This window comes from Crinia signifera, chromosome 11 (assembly GCF_055691185.1).
Source record: "Crinia signifera chromosome 11, ASM5569118v1, whole genome shotgun sequence".
Classification (NCBI taxonomy): domain Eukaryota; kingdom Metazoa; phylum Chordata; class Amphibia; order Anura; family Myobatrachidae; genus Crinia; species Crinia signifera.
The window spans coordinates 36867161-36888837 of NC_139227.1; the positions used below are offsets into that span (position 1 = coordinate 36867161).

Below are 21677 nucleotides of genomic sequence, written 5' to 3' on the forward strand. Positions count from 1 at the left end.
CCCTCTCCCCAAACCCGCCGCCGCCGAAAAGCGTTCCCTCCGCTCCCCACCCGCGGATTGCATTTGAGCAATCGCATGTGGTTAAAAACCAAATGCTATCGCTCCTGCAATTCGCTAGATATGTTCAGCACATACTATCTATGATGCAACATTCCGCGGCGGTCCCGCGCATCAGGTCAAATGGTCCCTAAAATATGCATACAATAATTTGATTAATCGAACAGATGTGATTGAAATCGAATGATTGCATGCAATATCTCATAAGCGTATGGGCAGCATTAGGCTTTGTCCTGTCCCAGCAATACTGCACACACATGCCACTCAATATTTCCTGGCCATTCCAGAAAGCGCAGTGGTTGTCTACTCCGGAATTCCACCCCTGTAATCATTACTGTGGTATGCTTATTTGGCTGGCATTGAGTACACAATACTTTTTTGGAGATCACCCAAATCCCTGCTTTAACTCTTCACTGCCGTAATGTAACGCCAGGGATCAGGGAGACAAACCTCCGTTCTCTTTACATCACTGTATAGAACTGTCTGCAGTCCCCAATGTACTGTATATACTTGTGGCTTTACGGAATATCTCTCATTCCTTTCAGGTACTTCAAGGAGCCCAACTCATTGCTGTCGCCTCTGCTGACCCCACGTCTGGCGTGGTGGATGGCTCTCCCCTTCAAGCCAATGACATCCAGGTACAATATGTCCAACTTGCACCAGTCTCAGAGTCAACGACAACAGCGCAGGTAAGTGTGTTAGATCACCCATGCCCATAGCTCACTCACAGCCACAAAATGTTTTAAGCTTAGTAAATACAAGACAAAGGAGGCTCTAAATATCTCACTATTAACAAATGCTCCTGAAACCGCTTGAAACATTGTGAGGACTGACATATGAAATGTGATCCGTCGCCTTGAGAGTAACGTAATGATAGGGAGCGGCATTCCGAGACACTGGATGGAAGGATCACTGTGCATAAGTAGATATTTAGAAAATAAGCTTTGAGAGGAAATCCTCAGGGACTTGTCAAAGTTAGAGAAAGAAAATTCTCTTCTTCCTGCAACAGAAGACAAGTCAAATTCCAGCCCCGTTGGTACCAGTTACATTGGTATCTCGTTAGCCAGCTCGCTGTGTGTCTGCCAAGATAGATAACTGTGCCAAAGAACTGACAAGTTACATAAACATAGGACATTTCTGTTTAACATGCATAAATTACCCCAGACATAATACCATTCTGCCACTCTGTATATGTGGCCAGACATCACAACTGGACAGGCAGTGGTCTTTGCTTGCACAGCTGTGATGTCATCTTAGGACTGGCATATGGGACTTTGGGTGGGTCAGCCATACATCCAAACAGATATGCTGATAGATTTGCAAGTTATAGCAGCATCGTCTGTACTGCAGGACAAGCCTGATAGGTCTGTGAACAACGGTGTACACACCTGCCGTTACATAGAAACATAGAATTTGACAGCAGAAAACCACTTGGCCCATCTAGTCTGCTGTTGAACTACTGATATATCGTTCAAGTGTGTACCCAGCCTTAGTGAGTACAGGGCTGCATGTGACAGGTACAATGACATCATGTGCAATATTCAATTGTTATATCACGCCTTGTCTTCCGTCTAAAGTGATGGGAGATTGTATGGGGATATTTAAACCTGACCAAAGTAATTGGTGCAACATGAAAAATTCTCATTTGAGTGCTCACTTTGCAGGCTACTTTTTTGCTCATTTCTGCTCTCCACCCCCCAGAGGGTGCGAGCTGAAATGCAAACAGAGGCAGCTGATAGGGGCCCAAACAGAGCTACAATTCAATAGCACTATTGAGCACCAACAACAGCTGCCGGCACCGAAGACAATTGAATATCTTCCTATATTATGAGGGGAATGGAGGCAGCAGGGAAGCCCACAGACTGTGATTCATATAGCAGAGAGTGTAGGGTCCCCAGCAGCATAGAGTGTGAGTTATATAGTGGAAGGAGAAGTGTCTCCTGCAGTGCAGAGTAAGGATATCAGGCTGCTGTCACACTGATACAGGTAGCTACAGACAGAGAGTTATATAGTGGAAGGAGCAGGGTCCCCAGCAGCACAGAGTAAGTATGTCAGGCTGCTGTCACACTTATACAGGTAGCTACAGACTGAGAGTTATATAGTGGAAGGAGCAGGGTCCCTAGAAGCACAGACTAAGTATGTCAGGCTGCTGTCACACTTATACAGGAAGCTACAGACTGAGAGTTATATAGTGGAAGGAGCAGGGTCCCCAGCAGCACAGAGAAGTGATGTCAGGCTGCTGTCACACTGATACAGGAAGCCACAGACTGAGAGTTATATAGTGGGAGGAGCAGGGTCTCCAGCAGCACAGGGTAAGGATATCAGGCTGCTGTCACACTTATACAGGAAGCTACAGACTGAGAGTTAAATAGTGGAAGGAGCAGGGTCCCTAGAAGCACAGAGTAAGTATGTCAGGCTGCTGTCACACTTATACAGGAAGCTACAGACTGAGAGTTATATAGTGGGAGGAGCAGGGTCCCCAGCAGCACAGAGAAGTGATGTCTGGCTGCTGTCACACTGATACAGGAAGCCACAGACTGAGAGTTATATAGTGGGAGGAGAAGTGTCTCCTGTTGTAGTTAAAATGTCTATAAAGTTTAAATAATGATAAAAGAAACGTAATTTCAGGGAGGTCTTGTTAAGTTTTGGAAACACAGACATTTTTGAAGAGGATATAGGGGCATACACACTGGGCGATTTCCCCATAGCGATGATTATGTGCAGTCCCTCGTGTCACCATCACCCGCAGGGAAAGACCGTGCTTGCTTGCTTGCACTGTCTTACCTGCTAAGTTTGCTGGGTTTTGCAAAACCCCGCCAAGCACAGATCGCTCAGCACACATCGCTGGTGCTAAACCTGTGTGCAGCGATGTTTGCCAAGTGATCTCGCTTAAGCCAAATGCTCAGCACCGCCGGCTCCCATCGGCTCGTGTGGCACTGTTCTATAAATTACTTACGTTTAAAAACTAAGTTTTCAATGAATGAAAACGTAATGGAATTGGAAAATGTAAAAACCCAGCTATTACACAGGCGTAATTCCCCAAACATTGAGCGAGCGATATGTGTTTATCTCCTGCTGTTATAATATAGAATAACCGCTTCAGTGCTCCAGCCCCGCAGGAATTGCTAATAAAGGTTTTATCAATGCCAGCAATGTCTTACATACAGCCAAGCGCTAAATCTGCTTTTTCAGTATTTCATTTCTCATCCCTTTAATTCCTTAAAGAAATAAATCCAAGTAAAAATGTCTTTGAAAATATTAGTTACGTCCAGCAACATTGGGTCAATTATTTTCTCTCCAATGTCCTTAATGTATGTACGCCAATTTTCTTAATTACTATCCTCCATAGAATTCATGTAGGGCAGGTACAGAATGATAGAGTCGGTGCCTAGTGGAATATTCAGAGAACTTCACATCTGTATAATATATTTAGATCTTCACTTATTTAAAAAATGTGCCATCAATAACTATACATTAGAGGGGGACATACAGTAACTGACATGGGGCTGATTCACAGCTTCCTGCGCTTTGTGCAATTATCAGTCTGTATCTGATCTTCAGCCTCTGGAGGGGTGAGCAGACATTAGCTGCTGTATTGGGTGATATGCCTACAGCTTATTTTACTGTAATATGACAATACGGAGTTGAGTCCAGTTATCTGAATGACGCACACACGGTACCGCCGGCCCCTGTAGTGCTGAAGTACAAATGTGCAAGTCCAATACTAGAAGGGTGACAGAGGGGGTCGAGTTCTGGTGCTACTGCTGTCATTTACACACTGACGCAACAGCAACTTGCACCCCTGTGTGAGCTGACTGCGGCCTATTGGATTTACCCAATTAAAAACTGGGTTATGGAGGAAGGGGATAATAATAATGTTTTATCAACATAGAGAATGCAGAACGTCACATTTTTGGAGAACAGAGATATAACAAAAAATGCATCGCTCCTATAAAAATGACAGGTATATATGTTGCCCATAGCAACCAATCTGCGTCCAGCTGTCATTTTATCAAATATTATTGATACATGATAGCTAAAAGCTGACTGGTTGCTATGGGCAACTTTGCTTTGTCCTCTGTAGAAGGATTGATAGAGGCTTCCTGTAACTTCAGCAGAGTACATCCCATTTACCCGCAGGCAGAGGAGATGTAACTGCATGACACCTTTGGTTACTTCTGGTTACCCTAACAGTACAGATTTTAAGGATACTCATGCTTGAGTGAGTCCAGATGGTTAAATCAAATTCACTTTGGTCATAATTAAGTCACCTCTGCTAACACATGGATATCCTTTAAACCTGCACTGTAATGGTGGACTTTGGGAATACCTGCCCTAACAAAACAAAAAAAGATCAAATCTCCGGGTGTTCAGACCGGAGCGGAGACCACGGCGACGCAAAGAAGAGCTGAGGGACATACAGTATACCACTGTGCCTAAGAGGTGCAGAGCAGTCGCTCCAGGATTACATATGAAAATACCCTATGGACAGTATTGTCATCTGTAATTCACATTATTTAAATATAAATGTATTTGCAAGGGGAGCAAATACATTTATATTGTTTCTCTGCAGGGCAAATACTGGCTGCTTTTGCATGTAGCCCACCGATTTTAGACAGCTTTATTTTTACACTGCAATTTAGATGGTGCACATGGTCTTGCCCATTTGAGTCAGGCCCATAAATCTACAAAACAATATTATCTTCTCCCAACATTTCCTAGTGTCATGAGACCTGCAGAGCAGACAGCATGTTGTAAGCAGCAGACAGAAGCTTCTATTACTTGCCAGAATTATCATTGGTCATATATAATAATATTCCTTTATATCACCCAGGCCGTGGAACCTCTGCAGTCCGCTCTCCAACCAGAAATGCACATAGAACACGGAGCAATTCAGATCCAATAGTGACGGCAAGGACCACCACCTACTGTATAAACACGTCCCTGCAGCCAGCAGCATGGCTGGGACACATCTGCTGAGTAAACAAACATGTTAGTGGAGCCGCCCTGCCGACCAACGTTCTGGCATCGGACCTTGGTAGGCTCACAGGACCACACTGCAATGGATGGGACTATTGCTGCGGATTGGAGGGAGAATCCATTACATTAACTGTTTGTACTCTCTGATGCGCTATTTTTTTATCCTGTATGATTTGTATCTAAAAAGAACAATTATCAAGTAGCAGATGTGATTTCTTTCTTTTTTTTTTGTTAATAGATTGGTTTTCATTTTGTCTTGTCCCAAATTTGCTGCAAAAAAAATGAACTCGCTATAGAGCAATAACCAGAATTTTTCCCATCGGACTGTGAAAGGAGATCCTGGTGTTCATACAGGTTGTACTTATGGGTACAGCGTAACCCAAGAGAGAATCATTCCCAAACCGATCTGGAAAACTTTACACACCATGAATGAATTGGAATTGAATAACTTGGTTTAGTGGCGGGAGGTTCTGGTCTCCCATAGACCAATGGAACTTCAGTTACAACAAGTTCCTCCTTTTAAATTAGACAGAGCTGAAAGTCACTTGCAGCTGATTTACATTTATCGAAGTGGAAAAAAATGTCCTATTCCAACCATACAATATAGAACATTTTCCATCTTCCAGAGATGTCCGCATTTGATTGCTACGTGCATTTAGGGCCTTTTCCACACTATCTGCTGGAACCAGTGTTAGTTCAGTATCTAGTTCTGGAATTACAGTCTCTGTGTCACAAGAACAGAACCGCTTTCCAGAGAAAATACTGTGAAAATGGCCCATTTGGAACCAGATAATCACAGCTATCACACGGAAGTTTCAGGCAATGCCATTTACCGGAGTGCTCTATAATGTGTTTATTGTTTGAATTTGCTAATAATTACCCTTTTAGCAGAATATACACTGTCTCTATTTAACTTCTGTGATCTATGACACATTGTTAGCAACCTCAATAAATGTGTATTTATCAGCATATGGACACACTGTATTTACTATCCTGGGATTTCTATGTCCACGCATCAGCAAGGGACAGGTTAACAGAAAGGATGGGCATGAGAGAACGTATTCTTGGCTGCGGAGGTGAAACCTGCAGGGGTCTGTTTATAAATACGAACAGGCTCTGTGGTTGAGAAGCCACCTCGTGGCTGGCTGGCTTGAGGCACAAGATGGAGCCAGCTGGCACCAGAGAATTTCAATTTTAGAATGACCACAGGCGCCTCGTAGTGAAACATGAATGCACATGGCACCTTCAAAGGCTGTATAGTATAAACCGGTGACAGGGACAGGTACTAAACACAGCTCAGCACAGAGAGCCCCATCTAACTTCAGCCTTACCAGATGCCCTCTGCTTACTGCTGAGGTGTCCTCAGACATGATCAGAAAATCCTACATCAGACCGGTAGATTTCCACATACAGGAGATTATTTTGGTTCACTCTTTCTGACAAATTCCTTCTTAGATGGACACAACCATGTGCACTGCAGGGGGGCAGATGTAAAATTTGCAAAGATTTGGGTGATTTATTCTTTTTCTGTGCAGGGAAAATATGGACTGCTTTATTTTTACACTGCAATATAGATCTCACTTTGAAGTAAAACCCCACCCAAATCTAATTCTCTCTGCACAAGTAACATCTGCCCCACCTGCAGTGCACATGGTTTTGTCCATCTAAGAAGGAATTTGTCAGAAAGAGTGAACCAAAATAACCCCCACAGTGCCTTGCAAAAGTTTTCACTCCCTTGGCTTTTTACCCATTTTGTTACATTACAAACTGTAATTTAAATGTTTTTTTTTTTTAATCAGAATTGCATGTGATGGATCTGCACAAAATAGTCTAAGTTGGTGACATGAAGAGAAAAATATATGTAAAAAATGTTTTCAAAATAAAAATCTGAAAATTGGCATGTGCATATGTATCTAGTGCAACCAATTACCTTCAGAACTCCCATCATTAGTTAAAGGAAGACCACCTGTGTGCAATCTAAAGGCCCATACACCATGGACGACTTTGAGCTGAAAGTCGCTCAAAACAGCAGGTTTGAGCGTCTTTCAGCTCAAAGCCGCCCAGTGTGTATGGCCCGGCGATGAGCGGTGAGCACTGCTGCGCGCTCCCGCAACATCGCGGGTAAAGCCGTTCATCTGCTGGTTATACCAGCAGATGAACGGCTTTCAGGGCGGCTTTGCATAGCGCTCCGCTATGCAACGTGGTCCTCTCCATCTGCGCCGGGCAGGGGGGAAGCGGCTCAGTGTGTATGCACTGAGCGGCTTTCCCCGCAGCGATGAGCGCTATCATTGCTGTCCATACACGCTGGGCATAGTCGCTCAGTGTGTATGGACCTTAAGTGTCACATGACCTGTCAGTATAAACACATCTTTGCTGAAAGGCCCCATAGGCTGCAATACCAAATAGCACCATGAACACTAAGGGGCTCTCCAAATAGGTCAGGGAAAAAGTTGTTGACAATTTCAAGTCTTTGATGATCCCCTGGATCACCATCAAATCCATCATCTTCAAATGGAAAGAACATCGTACCACAAAAAATCTGCCAATTGAGGGTCGCCCACCAAAACTCCCAGACCGGGCAAGGAGGGCATTAATCAGAGAGGCAGCACAGAGACCAAAGGTATCACTGAAGGAGCTGCAGAGTTCCGCAGCAGAGACTGTTGTACCTGCGCACGGGACCACAATAAGCCGTACACTCCATAGAGCTGGGCTTTATGGAAGAGTGGCCAGATAAAAAGTCATTACTTAGTGTTAAAAACAAGAAAGCACGGTTTGAGTTTGCCCAAAGCCATGTGGGCGACTGCCCAAATGTATGGATGAAGGTGCTCTGGTCAGGTGAGACTCAAATGGAACTTTTCATCCACCAAGGAAAATGCTATGTCTGGCGAAAACCCAAAACTTCTCATCACCCCAGGAACACCATCCTCACAGTGAAACATGGTGGTGGCAGCATCGTGCTGTGGTGATGTTTTTCAGCAGCCGGGATTAGTAATTTACTAATATGGGAGTTCTATGTCACATGGGCTGTTGCTATGGGCAATCAATCAGAATCTACTTCTTCTTTACTTAGCGCCTTCTAGAAGATAATAGAAAGTATATGATTAGTTGCCAATAGCAACATCCCATCTGAAATGGGACTCCCATCTTAGTAAATTTCCCCCTCAGAATGGGATGTAAGGCTAATGCAGTACTTTGTCTGGAACTAAAATAACACCATTAGTATAATACATAAATGATTTGCCACAAAGCACTTTGCCTTGACCCAGGAATACCTTCACCGGCAAATCCAGGTACATTGTAGTTCTACGTTCTACAGATATAAGTATGCAACTAGCATTCAGAATAGAATGGGCTTTATTCCGCATAGAAGGTGCTGCTGTTTGATTGACAGTGTGTTGCCATCATAATTGGGACATTGGCAAACACTGCCCAGTTGTAGTCTATGCAGGGGAATGTTGATGACTTTGCAGACTGCCTCACATAAAGGAAAAATAAACTGTATTACAAATATTTTCTTTCATACTGGCTACAGTTGATACAATTCTCTCCCTCCATCCACCCTGCAAAACCTATAAAAAGAAGAGCGGAAGCTTACACGTATGTACGGCACACAAATAAACACAGTGTTGTTTACAGAACAGGATAATACAGGGTACGGCTTCTTCATGTTAACATTTCAACGTTGGCAACGATGATTTACAGTTCTGTAATTGTAGCAAAACTGCCCAACAGCAATCATATTCCAACCACTAAAACGAGGAAACGTATAAATATACCTAATCACATATCTTCTACCGGACACAGGGGGAGGGGGGGGGGCTGGGTTATAGAAACAGCCTTTGTGTTGTGAGGAATGGAAATCCTGAGTAATGTGATATAAACAGAGACATATTGCTGGTAGTGGGTAGAGACAACATTCCAGGGGTTCCCAGTCTTAATTGGGGAGAATTCTATTACTGGCTAAGTGCCACAAGACTCGGCTGCATACGTACTGGTCAGTTACGGTACTGCCAACATTATGCAGAACTTTAATTATTTCAAAAATGCAGCAAAATCCTCTTTGTTCTTCTTTGACTTATTTTTTCCAACATTATGCGAAACGGCACATCAAGATCATCGAGTTGAATCGAATTCCCCCACCCCCAATACTGGTCCTAACTGGGGGTTGCTATGATCTCTGTGAACACAGAAAGATTCTTGTATCAATTTTTTATTTTATTAAAAAAATTTAAAAAATTGAGAGATCTAACATACAGTACAGTATGAAGCAAGGAATATTATTTATAAATCAAATTCAGATGGGGTATGGATTTTTAACAAAATGTGGCAGGCAACAGTGAACAACTTATGAATAATTTTCTACGCAAACTGTAAAACAACCTCGGCGATGTAAGACAATACAGTATTTGGTATGGACATTCTCAGGGTGCCAGGATGAAACCTCTGAAAATGGGATGTACTAACCCTGTACGTACTAAAAGAGAACCACTGATTAGGATTAGGGAATAATTCTGTTGTGTATGGGAGATATGGGTGTATTTACCCAGCTGCTTTCCCGCTGAAGACACCTGGCCAATATCTATAACAAACTATTTGCCTTATGGTGTGACAAGGGTTCTGCAGTAACATGCAGAGGTAGACTATCCAATCACTACACAAAGACCACTAACAGAAATACTACCCACAATAAGAACAAATAAGAAAAGATACTGGGTCAGTTACAAATTTCATATAGCTGCCTGCTCAGGGAGACTGAGTTACTGGGAGGCCTCCTGGTGGCCGTGGCAGAATAGGCCACCATCCACCCATCCCGCTTCACAATGTACATGGAAATTTGGTTACACGATCAATTGCAGTATCATGGTTGTAATGTGACATGCCATTCCTATGGAAATAAAGTCACACTTCCCACACATGTACCTTAGAGCACCCCTCTATGATCCCAATGGGGTTCATTTGTCCAGTATCCAATTAGATTGTTTTTGTAGAGAATACTTTATACAACATCAGGACTCATTAAGGGAGAGGAACAGTATGACAGATTCTAATATTTATTACAACAGCATTTACAACTTTCCCATGTTTCCTCATAGAACCTTTTAACCTGTGAGATTTCTTACTCGCCCTTTGTCCTTTTTATATGCAGGTCTTGGCATTGCCGAGATGGATTTGGCTTTGATTGTTGCACTGTATGTGTAATATTTCTCTAAAACAAAACAGACTCCGTCCGCGGTAAGTCTGTGTCCCACGGAACCACGCTAGCAGAAGCCAAGACAATGCGGAGTATGAGATTACATCTGCTGATAAAAATGTACACACCACATCTACAAATACTGGTTCTTTTATAACCATTCCACCACACCTGATGCATAGAATGTCCATGTTGAAGGGGGTGTGGGGGGTGTTGGGGGGCTGTAGTACATAGTAACATAGTTGGTGAGGTTGAAAAAGCCATCAGTCCACGAATAGTCCTGATAGATCACTGAATTGACCCTTTATGTATTTGAATACATTAATCATATCCCCTCTTTTCCGTCTCTTATATAACATACACATACCTAACCTGATGGGCTAGCCCTTACTCATAACCCAATGTAACCATACCTAACCTGGTGGGCTAGCCTTTTCTCATAAACCAATGTAACCATACATCACCTGGCGGGCTAGCCTTTCCTCATAACCCAATGTAACCATACCTAACCTGGTGGGCTAGCCTTTCCTCATTAATCAATGTAACCATACCTCACCTGGCAGGCTAGCCTTTCCTCATTAAACAATGTAACCATACATCACCTGGCAGGCTAGCCTTTCCTCATTAACCAATGTAACCATACATCACCTGGCGGGCTAGCCTTTCCTCATTAACCAATGTAACCATACATCACCTGGCCGGCTAGCCTTTCCTCATTAACCAATGTAACCATACATCACCTGGCCGGCTAGCCTTTCCTCATAACTCAATAACTTTAAACGCTTAATTAATTTTTTGGCACTTCTCGGAAGTTCCAAAATGTCTCTTTTTTTAGAACTATACAATGTATTCTAGATGAGGCTGTATGGATTCAGTATGAAATCCCGGCGTTCAAAATCCCGACGCCGGAATCCCGACTGCCAAAATCCCGACAAGGGGGGGACGTGGATCGCCACCACCCCCCCCCCCCCCCCCCCTTGCGGGCTCGCCACACAGCGGGCCCAGTGCCTCGCTACGCTCGGCACGCTAATTTATTCTCCCTCCAGGGGTGTCGTGGATACCCACGGAGGGAGAAAGTGTCGGGATTTAGGCGGTTGGGATTCCAGCGTCGGGATTCTGAACGCCGGGATCCCGACCGCCGGGAGTTAAACTGCATCCCGGCTGTATCAATGATATATAAAGTGGCAAAACTACACTGTATTCCGTTGCTTCTATGCCCCTTCTTATGCATGCTAATACCTTACTGGCCTTAGCTGTAGTGCTCAATGTCAAGGAGCTGCAGCAAAGTCTACTGTCAATGAGCAACCCCAAATCATTCTCCACTACTGATTTCGATTATAAATTGCACCACCAAAATGCATAACCTTACATTTATAAATATTACACCTTATTTTCCATTTTGCTACCTAATCCTCCAGTTTATTTAGGTTGTTCTATAGAGATATAACATCCTGACCTGATTTTATTATCTTACATAATTTAGTGTAATATTTTAGTATTATTATTACCCATATGGCATCACAAGGGTTCCGCAGCGCCCAATTACAGAGTACACATAATAAAAACAGGAAAACAGTGACTTTAATAATTATAGGAACATCAGCCGATTACTGCAACCTAAGTATCCAGGTGGCAGCAAACCGCGTGATTTGGTGCAGTCGAAGACTACTGAAGAAAGGATAAGCACAGGAGGTAAGAGGTCCCTGCTCGTGGGAGCATATTTCCAGCAAATTTTTGACTCAAGTGCAAATGATGCCTCCTAGACCCATCTCCTATATTACTTGCTATATGGACTTGTAACTTGGTGGGACTGCTATGCTATTACTGATGTCTGTCCTTGTGTTTCCCTCCTATGTCCCTATAGATTGTAAGCTTGCAACAGGGCCCTCCTACCTCCAAGTCTGTCTGTTGTTACCCAGTTTGTTTTATCTCTGTCTACTATTGTAAAGCGCAACGGAATCTGCTGCGCTATATAAAAAACTGTAAGTAAATAAATGTATTATATCAACCTCATGTGAGGCACCATATCACATACAAAGGCCTTATCAAATTCTAAGCAGACCACATCTCCTGTGTTGCCCATGCCTCATAAAAGCTAATTAAATCAGTTTGACATGACATCTCCCTCACAAATCCAAGCTGCTTCCCACTAATAGTGAAGCCTAACTGAATTTGTTGTGAGACTTCTAGAACCCAATACATGTCATGTCCTAGAATTCTCTATGGCTTACAGCTCATAGGCCTAGAAAACGGTGTACGTCACTGCCTTATCTTTAACTTACTGCTGCTTGTCATTTTGTGGCTTGTTTTACACTAGAACTCAACTGATTAAATAGATGAGGTTGGAGGAATTAAAAAACATAATTCCTAAACCACGTCAGAAGTGGCTTTGGAAGTGTTTGGAAGGTCACTGTCATATACTAGGAATGTTCTGCACACCGCAGCTCCTTCTATGACTGGGAAAAGCAGATGTGTTGTTCTAGGAGCCAGCAACATTGCTGTAAAAACCAGTAGCCAGTAGTGACATTTATCAGTCACCGGCAGAGTGGGCACTATGCTGGTATTTATGGGGGTCCCGACAGTCGGCATCCCGACAGTAATTTACCCGACTTTTAAAACACAGACGGGTTCCCGACAGCCACCGGCTATTCTCTGTCGTGGGGGTCCATGACCCCCCATAGATGGAGAAAAGAATAGGCGGCGAGCATGGGGAGCCACCATGCCCGCAGCGTGGTGAGCGCAGCGTGGCGAGCGCAGCGAGCCCGCAAGGGGCTTTGTTACGCTCACCATGCTGTCTGAGTCCGGCCAGTCGGACTAATGACTGTCGGGATTTCGACTATCGGAACCCTATACCACACCCATTTATGGATTGTCACTAAGGTCCCAATACTGGCAGATACTTGCCTTTGAAGAAGTATAGTTTGGAATGGTTAGTGTGCACAGACTGCATAGGTGGGAATGGCTAGTAGGCATAGACTGCATAGGTGGGAATGGCTAGTAGGCATAGACTGTATAGGAGGGAATGGCTAGTAGGCATAGACTGTATAGGAGGGAATGGTTAGTGCGCACAGACTGTATAGGTGGGAATGGTTAGCAGGCATAGACTGTATATGCACAGGAATGGCTAGTGACCATAGACTGTATAGGAGGAAATGGTTAGTGTGCATAGAATGTATAGGAGGAAATGGCTAGTGTGCATAGACTGTATAGGATGAAATGGTTAGTGTGCACAGACTGTATAGGAGGAAATGGCTAGTGTGCATAGACTGTATAGGATGAAATGGTTAGTGTGCACAGACTGTATAGGAGGAAATGGTTAGTGTGCATAGAATGTATAGGAGGAAATGGTTACTGTGCATAGAATGTATAGGAGGAAATGGTTAGTGTGCACAGACTGTATATGAGGGAATGGTTAGTGTGCACAGGCTGTATAGGTGGGAATTGTTAGTGTGCATAGACTGTATAGAAGGGAATGGCTAGTAGGCATAGACTGTATAGGAGGGGATGGTTAGTGTCCGCAGACTGTACAGGTAGGAATGGTTAGTGTGCATATACTGTATAGGAGTGAATGGTTAGTAGGCATAGACTGTATAGAAGGGAATGGTTAGTGTGCATAGATTGTATAGAAGGGAATGTTTAGCAGGCATAGACTGTATAGGTGGGAATGGTTAGTTTGCCCATACTGTATAAGGAGGGAATGGCTAGTGTACATAGACTGTATAGGAAGGAATGCTTAGCAGGCATAAACTGTATAAGGAGATGGTTTGCTTGCATAGACTGTATAGGAGAGAATGGTTAGTGTGCATAGACTATAGGTGGGAATGCTTAGTGTGCATAGACTTTTTAGGAGGGAATGGTTAGTGTGCATAGACTGTATAGAAGGGAATGGTTAGTATGCACAGACTGTATAGGAGGGAATGGTTAGTGTGTACAGACTGTATAGGAGGGAATGGCTAGTCTGCATAGACTGTATAGGAGAGAATGGTTAGTGTGCGTAGACTGTAGAGGGAATGGTTAGCAGGCATAGACTGTATAGGAGGAAATGGCTAGTGTGCACAGACTATAGGAGGGAATGCTTAGCAGGCATAGACTGTATAGGAGGGAAGGGTCAGTGTGCATAAACTGTATAGAAGGGAATGGTTAGTATGCACAGACTGTATAGGAGGGAATGGCTAGTCTGCATAGCCTGTATAGGAGGGAATAGTTAGTGTGCACAGACTGTATAGGAGGGAATGGCTAGTCTGCATAGACTGTATAGGAGGGAATGGTTAGCAGGCATAGACTGTACAGGGGGGAATGGTTTGTGTGCATAGACTGTACAGGAGGGAATGGCTAGTAGGCACAGACTGTATAGGAAGGAATGGTTAGCATGCATAGACTATATAGAAGGGAATGGTTAGTATGCACAGACTGTATAGGAGGGAATGGCTAGTCTGCATACACTGTATAGGAGGGAATGGTTAGTGTGCACAGACTGTATAGGAGGGATTGGCTATTCTGCATAGATTGTATAGTAGGGAATGGTTAGCAGGCATAGACTGTATAGAAGGGAATGTTTAGTGTGCATAGTCTGTATAGGAGGGAATGGCTAGTAGGCATAGACTGTATAGGAGGGGATGGTTAGTGTCCGCAGACTGTACAGGTGGGAATGGTTAGTGTGCATATACTGTATAGGAGTGAATGGTTAGTAGGCATAGACTGTATAGGAGGGGATGGTTAGTGTCCACAGACTGTACAGGTGGGAATGGTTAGTGTGCATATACTGTATAGGAGGGAATGGCTAGTAGGCATAGACTGTATAGGAGGGGATGGTTAGTGTCCGCAGACTGTACAGGTGGGAATGGTTAGTGTGCATATACTGTATAGAAGGGAATGTTTAGTGTGCATAGATTGTATAGGAGGGAATGGTTAGCAGGCATAGACTGTATAGGTGGGAATGATTAGTGTGCATATACTGTAAAGGTGGGAATGGTTAGTGGGCCTCGACTGTATAGGGGGGAATGGTTAGTTTTCCCATACTGTATAAGGAGGGAATGGCTAGTGTACATAGACTGTATAGGAAGGAATGCTTAGCAGGCATAAACTCTATAAGGAGATGGTTTTCTTGCATAGACTGTATAGGAGAGAATGGTTAGTGTGCATAGACTATAGGTGGGAATGGTTAGTGTGCATATACTGTATAGGAGGGAATGGTTAGTGTGCATAGACTGTATAGAAGGGAATGGTTAGTATGCACAGTGTATAGGAGGGAATGAATGGTTAGTGTGCACAGACTGTATAGGAGGGAATGGCTAGTCTGCATAGACTGTATAGGAGAGAGTGGTTAGTGTGCGTAGACTGTAAAGAGGGATTGGTTAGCAGGCATAGACTGTATAGGAGGAAATGGCTAGTGTGCACATACTATAGGAGGGAATGGTTAGTGTGCATAGACTGTATAGGAGGGAATGGTTAGTGTGCATAAACTGTATAGAAGTGAATGGTTAGTATGCACACACTGTATAGGAGGGAATGGCTAGTCTGCATAGACTGTTTAGGAGGAAATGGTTAGTGTGCACAGACTGTATAGGAGGGAATGGCTAGTCCGCATAGACTGTATAGGAGGGAATGGTTAGCAGGCATAGACTGTATAGGTTGGAATGGTTAGTGTGCACAGACTGTACAGGAGGGAATGGTTAGTGTGCATAGACTGTATAGGTAGGAATGGTTAGTGTGCATAGAATGTATAGGAGGAGATGGCTAGTGTGCACAGACTATAGGAGGGAATGGTTAGTGTGCATAGACTGTATAGGAGGGAATGGTTAGTGTGAACAGACTGTATAGGAGGGAATTCTTAGCTGGCATAGACTGTATACAAGTGAATGCTTAGCTGGCATAGACTGTATAGGAATGAATGGTTAGCAGGCATTGGCTGTATAGGAGAGAATGCTTAGCTGGCATAGACTGCATAGGAAGGAATTGTTAGCAGGTATAGAAAGTACAATATAGAATGTATAGGACAGGATAGTAGGCATTCGCAGCATGTCCATAATGGTATAATTGAAGGAATTTGCACCATCCTAGGAAATTCCTTTCTTTTTTTTTCTTCATTGACATAGGAGTTGCAATACATGCCGCAAAATGCAGGGTGAACATATAAAATATTTATTTGCCACAAGGTGCCGTTTCTTTCTTAGTAAAAAGTAAACTAAAATAATGAGAACACTATTAATATGTATAACTGCATGTAATACATAGGAGAGCTGCTATTTTGTTAGGGGGTTATAGGATAAAATACCATCACAGACCACATAATGGACCAGATGTATAAAAAGTGATAAAATGGAGAGTGATAAATCAGCTCATATCTGTCATTATTTAAACCCAGCCTGTGACATGACAGGTTGGAGCTGATTGGCTGGTTGTTTATCACTCTCCATTTTATCACTTTTTGAAGCTTGATACATCTGGGCCAATGTCTCAAAATTTTTAAAGGATATTGTTAGCCTCCCCTGTCCCACCGCACTGGCGCATCACTTGTGGATACCTGTACGGGAACACCTGTTCTCTAGTCCTGTACATCACATTGGTGGAGACAGGATAACAGTTGATTCCTGATTGGGGGAGAGCTGGCTGTCATTTTTACCTTCAGTTCTAATAAAATGCTCCGGATACAGAGGGCAAATGGCGGAGAGGAGTTTTGCAGACAAGTATTTTTGGTTAGTATTAATGAAGCCTATTGCACAATTATATAGAACAGTGAATATTGGGCAGAGATAGGAAGTATGGTAATTCCTCCTATAGAGTGGAATGTGATGCTACAGTATGTAGAACTCTGTAGGTGAGCGGTAGTCGGGATGTTGATGAATATTGCTGCTGTGACTGTGAGCTCACACTGGATGTGTAAATGCTGTTGACTTTACATTCACTGAACCTGGAGTTAATAAAATGTAGTTTAGTGAAAGAGTACCAGCTTAAGGTCCTCCAGAGCTTGTATAATGCCTCACATTTAGTAGACAGAAGCCAGAAAAAACCCGCAGGAGACGATGAGAACGTGGCTTCAATTTATTGAAAGTGATATGAGCGCTGCTTTTCCAGACGCTGAAATATGTCTTAGTCAGCTGTTTTCTTTAGCAACAAGATCTCACATGACGCCATGCAGATCTGGGTGACACAAGGTAGTAGCACCAGTGTATTCACACTGGGCTGACCCTGGAATCATTGGCACACAAGCGATCACCTTACTAGGAACTACTGACATCACAGAGAGGAGCCACTTTGTGCCTCATACCTCTCAGTGGCTGTCTCCACTTATATGCTCATTCTATGTGGGTCATATATCCAGCACAATAACGGTTACAGAAAAGGTGCATTTTAGAGGCCAAGCTGTCATTAATGTCACCTTATCATCATGAACACAAATATTCTTCCTAAGTTGCAAAGTGATGATGTAAGAGGGCCAGGTTTGTGTAACTATGGAGGGGGTGAGCAGGTTTGTGTAACTATGGAGGGGGGGAGCAGGTTTGTGTAACTTTGGAAGGGGGGCAGGTTTGTGTAACTATGGAAGGGGGGCAGGGTTGTATAACTATGAAGGGGGGGCAGGGTTGTGTAACTAGGGAGGGGGGCAGGGTTGTGTAACTATGGAAGGGGGGCAGGGTTGTGTAACTATGAAGGGGGGGCAGGGTTGTGTAACTATGGAGGGGGGCCAGGTTTGTGTAACTATGGAGGGGGGCCAGGTTTGTGTAACTATGGAAGGGGGGACCCGGTTTGTGTAACTGGAGGGGAGCCAGGTTTGTGTAACTGGAGGGGAGCCAGGTTTGTGTAACTATGGAAGGGGGGCCAGGTTTGTGTAACTGGAGGGGGGCCAGGTTTGTGGAACTGAGGAGGGGGGGGGGGGGTCAGGTTTGTGTAACTACAGTATGGAGGGGGGCCAGGTTTGTGTGACTACAGAGGGGGTCAGGTTTGTGTAACTTCGGAGGGGGGATGGACAGGTTTGTGTAACTGTGTACAGCTGTATACAATGCATAGCCCATGGTATACAGTAAATCCTACTGCAACCCCTGCCCGCCATATTATGCCACCTTTCAGGATTACAATTCTTAGGGTTATAAGAGGCAGGTGTTGCAAAGGTAAGGACGGTGTAGCCCAGACACTAATGAGGAAATAAATGACAGCCATGCCTACTTCTTTACTTAATAAATTACAAATATTTCTTATATAAGATCTGCTGACTTTACATCCCACAAGGTATTTGCATATGAATCACCTGAACACTGCTTGTAGCATGAGCTGACACTCATTAGCTGGTGAGTAAAGCGGATGCCAGTTTGTATTCTGGTGAGTAAAGCGGATGCCGGTTTGTATTTTGGTGAGTAAAGCGGATGCCGGTTTGTATTCTGGTGAGTAAAGCGGATGCCGGTTTGTATTTTGGTGAGTAAAGCGGATGCCGGTTTGTATTTTGGTGAGTAAAGCGGATGCCGGTTTGTATTCTGGTGAATAAAGCGGATGCCGGTTTGTATTCTGGTGAGTAAAGCGGATGCCGGTTTGTATTCTGGTGAGTAAAGCGGATGCCGGTTTGTATTCTGGTGAGTAAAGCGGATGCCGCTTTGTATTCTGGTGAGTAGCGTGGATGCCGCTTTGTATTCTGGTGAGTAGCGTGGATGCCGGTTTGTACTCTTTTTTTTTTAAAATCATGTAGTCTTTATTTTTTTTTTAAATTGAGTACTTTTTTTATTGTACACATTGTTAGAAAGCATAAAACATGTACAGTGTCATTGTAACAACCAAACAGCGTTTACAGAAGGTTTGCCGGGCAGAGAAATACAAGGTATAATAAAGTTTTTTCGTGTATAACTTGGTGTAGTCTCTGTCGGTCCTTTATCGTCAAATATATATCTGGATAAGCGTATGGGTAAATCTATGCTTTATACATATGAAACAGCATACATATAAAAGATTTTCATTTTAACAGTTTAACAAAAACTTAGCTAGCTAACTTAACACTACCCCCACCCCCCGTCCCCCTACCTAAGAAGAAAAAAAAAAAAAAAAACGACTGTGACAATAAAGGATTAAGTTCAGTTCATGGTGCTGTCTGAGACGGAGGCATAGCGCGTTAGTGTTTTTAGGAACGACCTCATTGTGATGATGGGGCCCAGTCCAATAAATAAATGCGGATGGTCTACATGTATCGTGGCATAGAGAAGTAAGTACACTTGCAAATATACATAATAACATGAATATATATAAATATAGATATAGGCTCCCCCATAGCTGTAGTCAAGGATTAGAGAAGTTGGGCCTGATGTCGACGGCTGTGGCGAATCTAGAGGAGGTCCATCTGCTCTATTTGTTATAATAAGAAGTGAGTGAACCCCTGGCTTTGAAGGTGAATCTCTCATGCCCCGAAACCTCGTTCACGAGAGCCCTCCAGTTGTATATATTTGGGAATGTAGGGTCAAACCATTTCCTGGCAATGAGAACCTTGGCCAGAGTTGTTAAGCATAGAACATATTTATAAATTGAAGGTGAGAGTAATTCCTCTAGGTCAAGAGCAAACATACAGTATTTAGGAGCGATGGGAGGGACTGATGGTTCAGTAGTGATTATATCAATCCACACTGCCTCCCAAAAGCTATACACCTGTGGACAGAGCCATAACATGTGCCAGAAGTCTGCACTGGGTGAGGCACACCTGGGGCAGCTGTCGTCTGATCTGAGTCCCGCTCTGTGCATGGAGACTGGAGAGCGATAGGCTCTATGAAGAATATAGAAAGAGATCTGCTGGTATTTAAGACATGGGGTGGTGTACTTGACCGATTCCAAAATCTGACTCCACTGTTCTGCATCCAGGGTTCCAATGTTAGGCTCCCATTTACCCCTAAGGGAGTCTAGGCTATCAATATCTATCTGTCTGCTAAGATTATTATATATAGTAGATATCTGACCCTTCGTGTTCAGACTTTTTAATAGTGTTTTAATCGGAGAGTCGGAAGTGGAGGGAGGGGAGTTAGGAAATTGAGCCCTGGCTGCGTGTCGGAGTTGTAGAAATCGGTAGAAGAGCCTATTTGAGAGCTGATGCTCCTCCGCCAGCTGCTGGAATGTTTTAAGGGACCCAGCCAGGAACAGCTGGGAGACTGATGTAAGACCCACACTAAGCCAGAAACCGTCCCTGGATAACTGCCTAAACTCTGGGAATGTCTTATTGTACCATAGGGGGGTCTCTGAGTCGATGCCCCTCCAGTTCCATAATCTATGGGCCTGACGCCACACCAGCAGCGCCTGTCTGAAGAGAGGAGAGAGAGTAGGACTGAAAGGGAAAGAGAGAAGAAATTGAGTGGGGGGAAGGCGGGACCCCACACACTCGGCATAGGAGCACTCAAAGGTGGAACCGCAGCGTCCCAAGATCCAATCTGATAGGTGCATAAGTTGGGCTGCTAGATAGTAGGCCTGGAGGTTGGGAAGACCCAGCCCTCCATCAACTCTGGGCTTGACCAATGTCCTAAGGGCTATTCTAGGCGGCTTGCTCCCCCAAATAAAGGATGATATTAAGCTATTTATGGCCGTAAAGACATGCTTAGGGATGTATACTGGGGAGTGCTGGAACAGATACAGGTATTTGGGGAGTATCGTCATTTTTATTAAGTTGACGCGGCCCATGACAATAAGAGGAAGTTTCTTCCACTGGCGGACCCGCTCCTTAAACTGAGTGGTAATGGTGTCTATGTTGAGTGGTACAAACTCCGTCACTTTAGGGGTTATCCATACTCCCAGGTATTTAAATTTGAGGACCCATTGCAGAGGGGAGGAGGGTATCAATTCACTCGGAATTACACCTGAAAGAGGCATAATGCTTGACTTACCCCAGTTTATGAGAAGGCCAGAGAATGAGCCGAATCTCTCAACAATTCGCAGGACCGCCTCAAGGGAAGCTCCGGCGTCATTAAGGAAAAGGAGAGTGTCGTCAGCATAAAGAGCGACGACATCCTCCCTATTACCTATAGAGACACCGCGGACAGCCGGGGTGGTGCGGAGAACGATAGCCAAGGGCTCTATCGCCAGGGCAAATAGGGCAGGGGAGAGGGGGCACCTCTGCCAAGTGGGAATGCATGGGTCACATAGCCGTTAACCGAAATACGGGCCATCGGGGAGGAGTATAGTAGCCTTATCCAACTGATAAAATTAGGGCCAAAGGCAAAGGAGCGTAGGACCTCCCATAGGTAGCTCCATTCCACAGAGTCGAAGGCCTTGGCAGCGTCGAGCGACACTACCACTGCCCCCGACCCACAGTTTGTATCTCGCTGTAAATGACAGAAGAGTCGCCTGAGGTTACGGGTAGTGGAGCGGCCAGGCATAAAGCCTGACTGGTCCTCGTGTATAACGGAAGTGACCACTGCATTCAGTCTGGTAGCAAGGATTTTTGCTAGTATTTTAACATCGGTTGAGAGGAGCGAGATGGGACGGTACGAGTCCG

General features: G+C 44.1%; 1 protein-coding gene and 1 long non-coding RNA gene across 3 annotated transcripts in view; one reads left to right on the forward strand and one right to left on the reverse strand.

The window, feature by feature from the left end:
• BANP (BTG3 associated nuclear protein) overlaps positions 1-6934 on the forward strand; it is a 441607-nt gene extending 434673 nt beyond the window's left edge. The window contains exons 12-13 of the mRNA XM_083165122.1: positions 603-746; positions 4892-6934. Coding sequence (XP_083021248.1) covers positions 603-746; positions 4892-4963 — 216 coding nt within the window. The 3' untranslated portion in view covers positions 4964-6934. The remainder of the gene's footprint in view (positions 1-602; positions 747-4891) is intronic.
• A 1349-nt stretch (positions 6935-8283) lies between these two features.
• Positions 8284-21677, reverse strand: part of LOC146045911 (uncharacterized) — a 318120-nt gene continuing 304726 nt past the window's right edge. For both annotated transcript variants that reach the window (XR_014465678.1, XR_014465677.1), the window contains one exon: positions 8284-9214. This is a non-coding gene — a long non-coding RNA (uncharacterized LOC146045911). The remainder of the gene's footprint in view (positions 9215-21677) is intronic.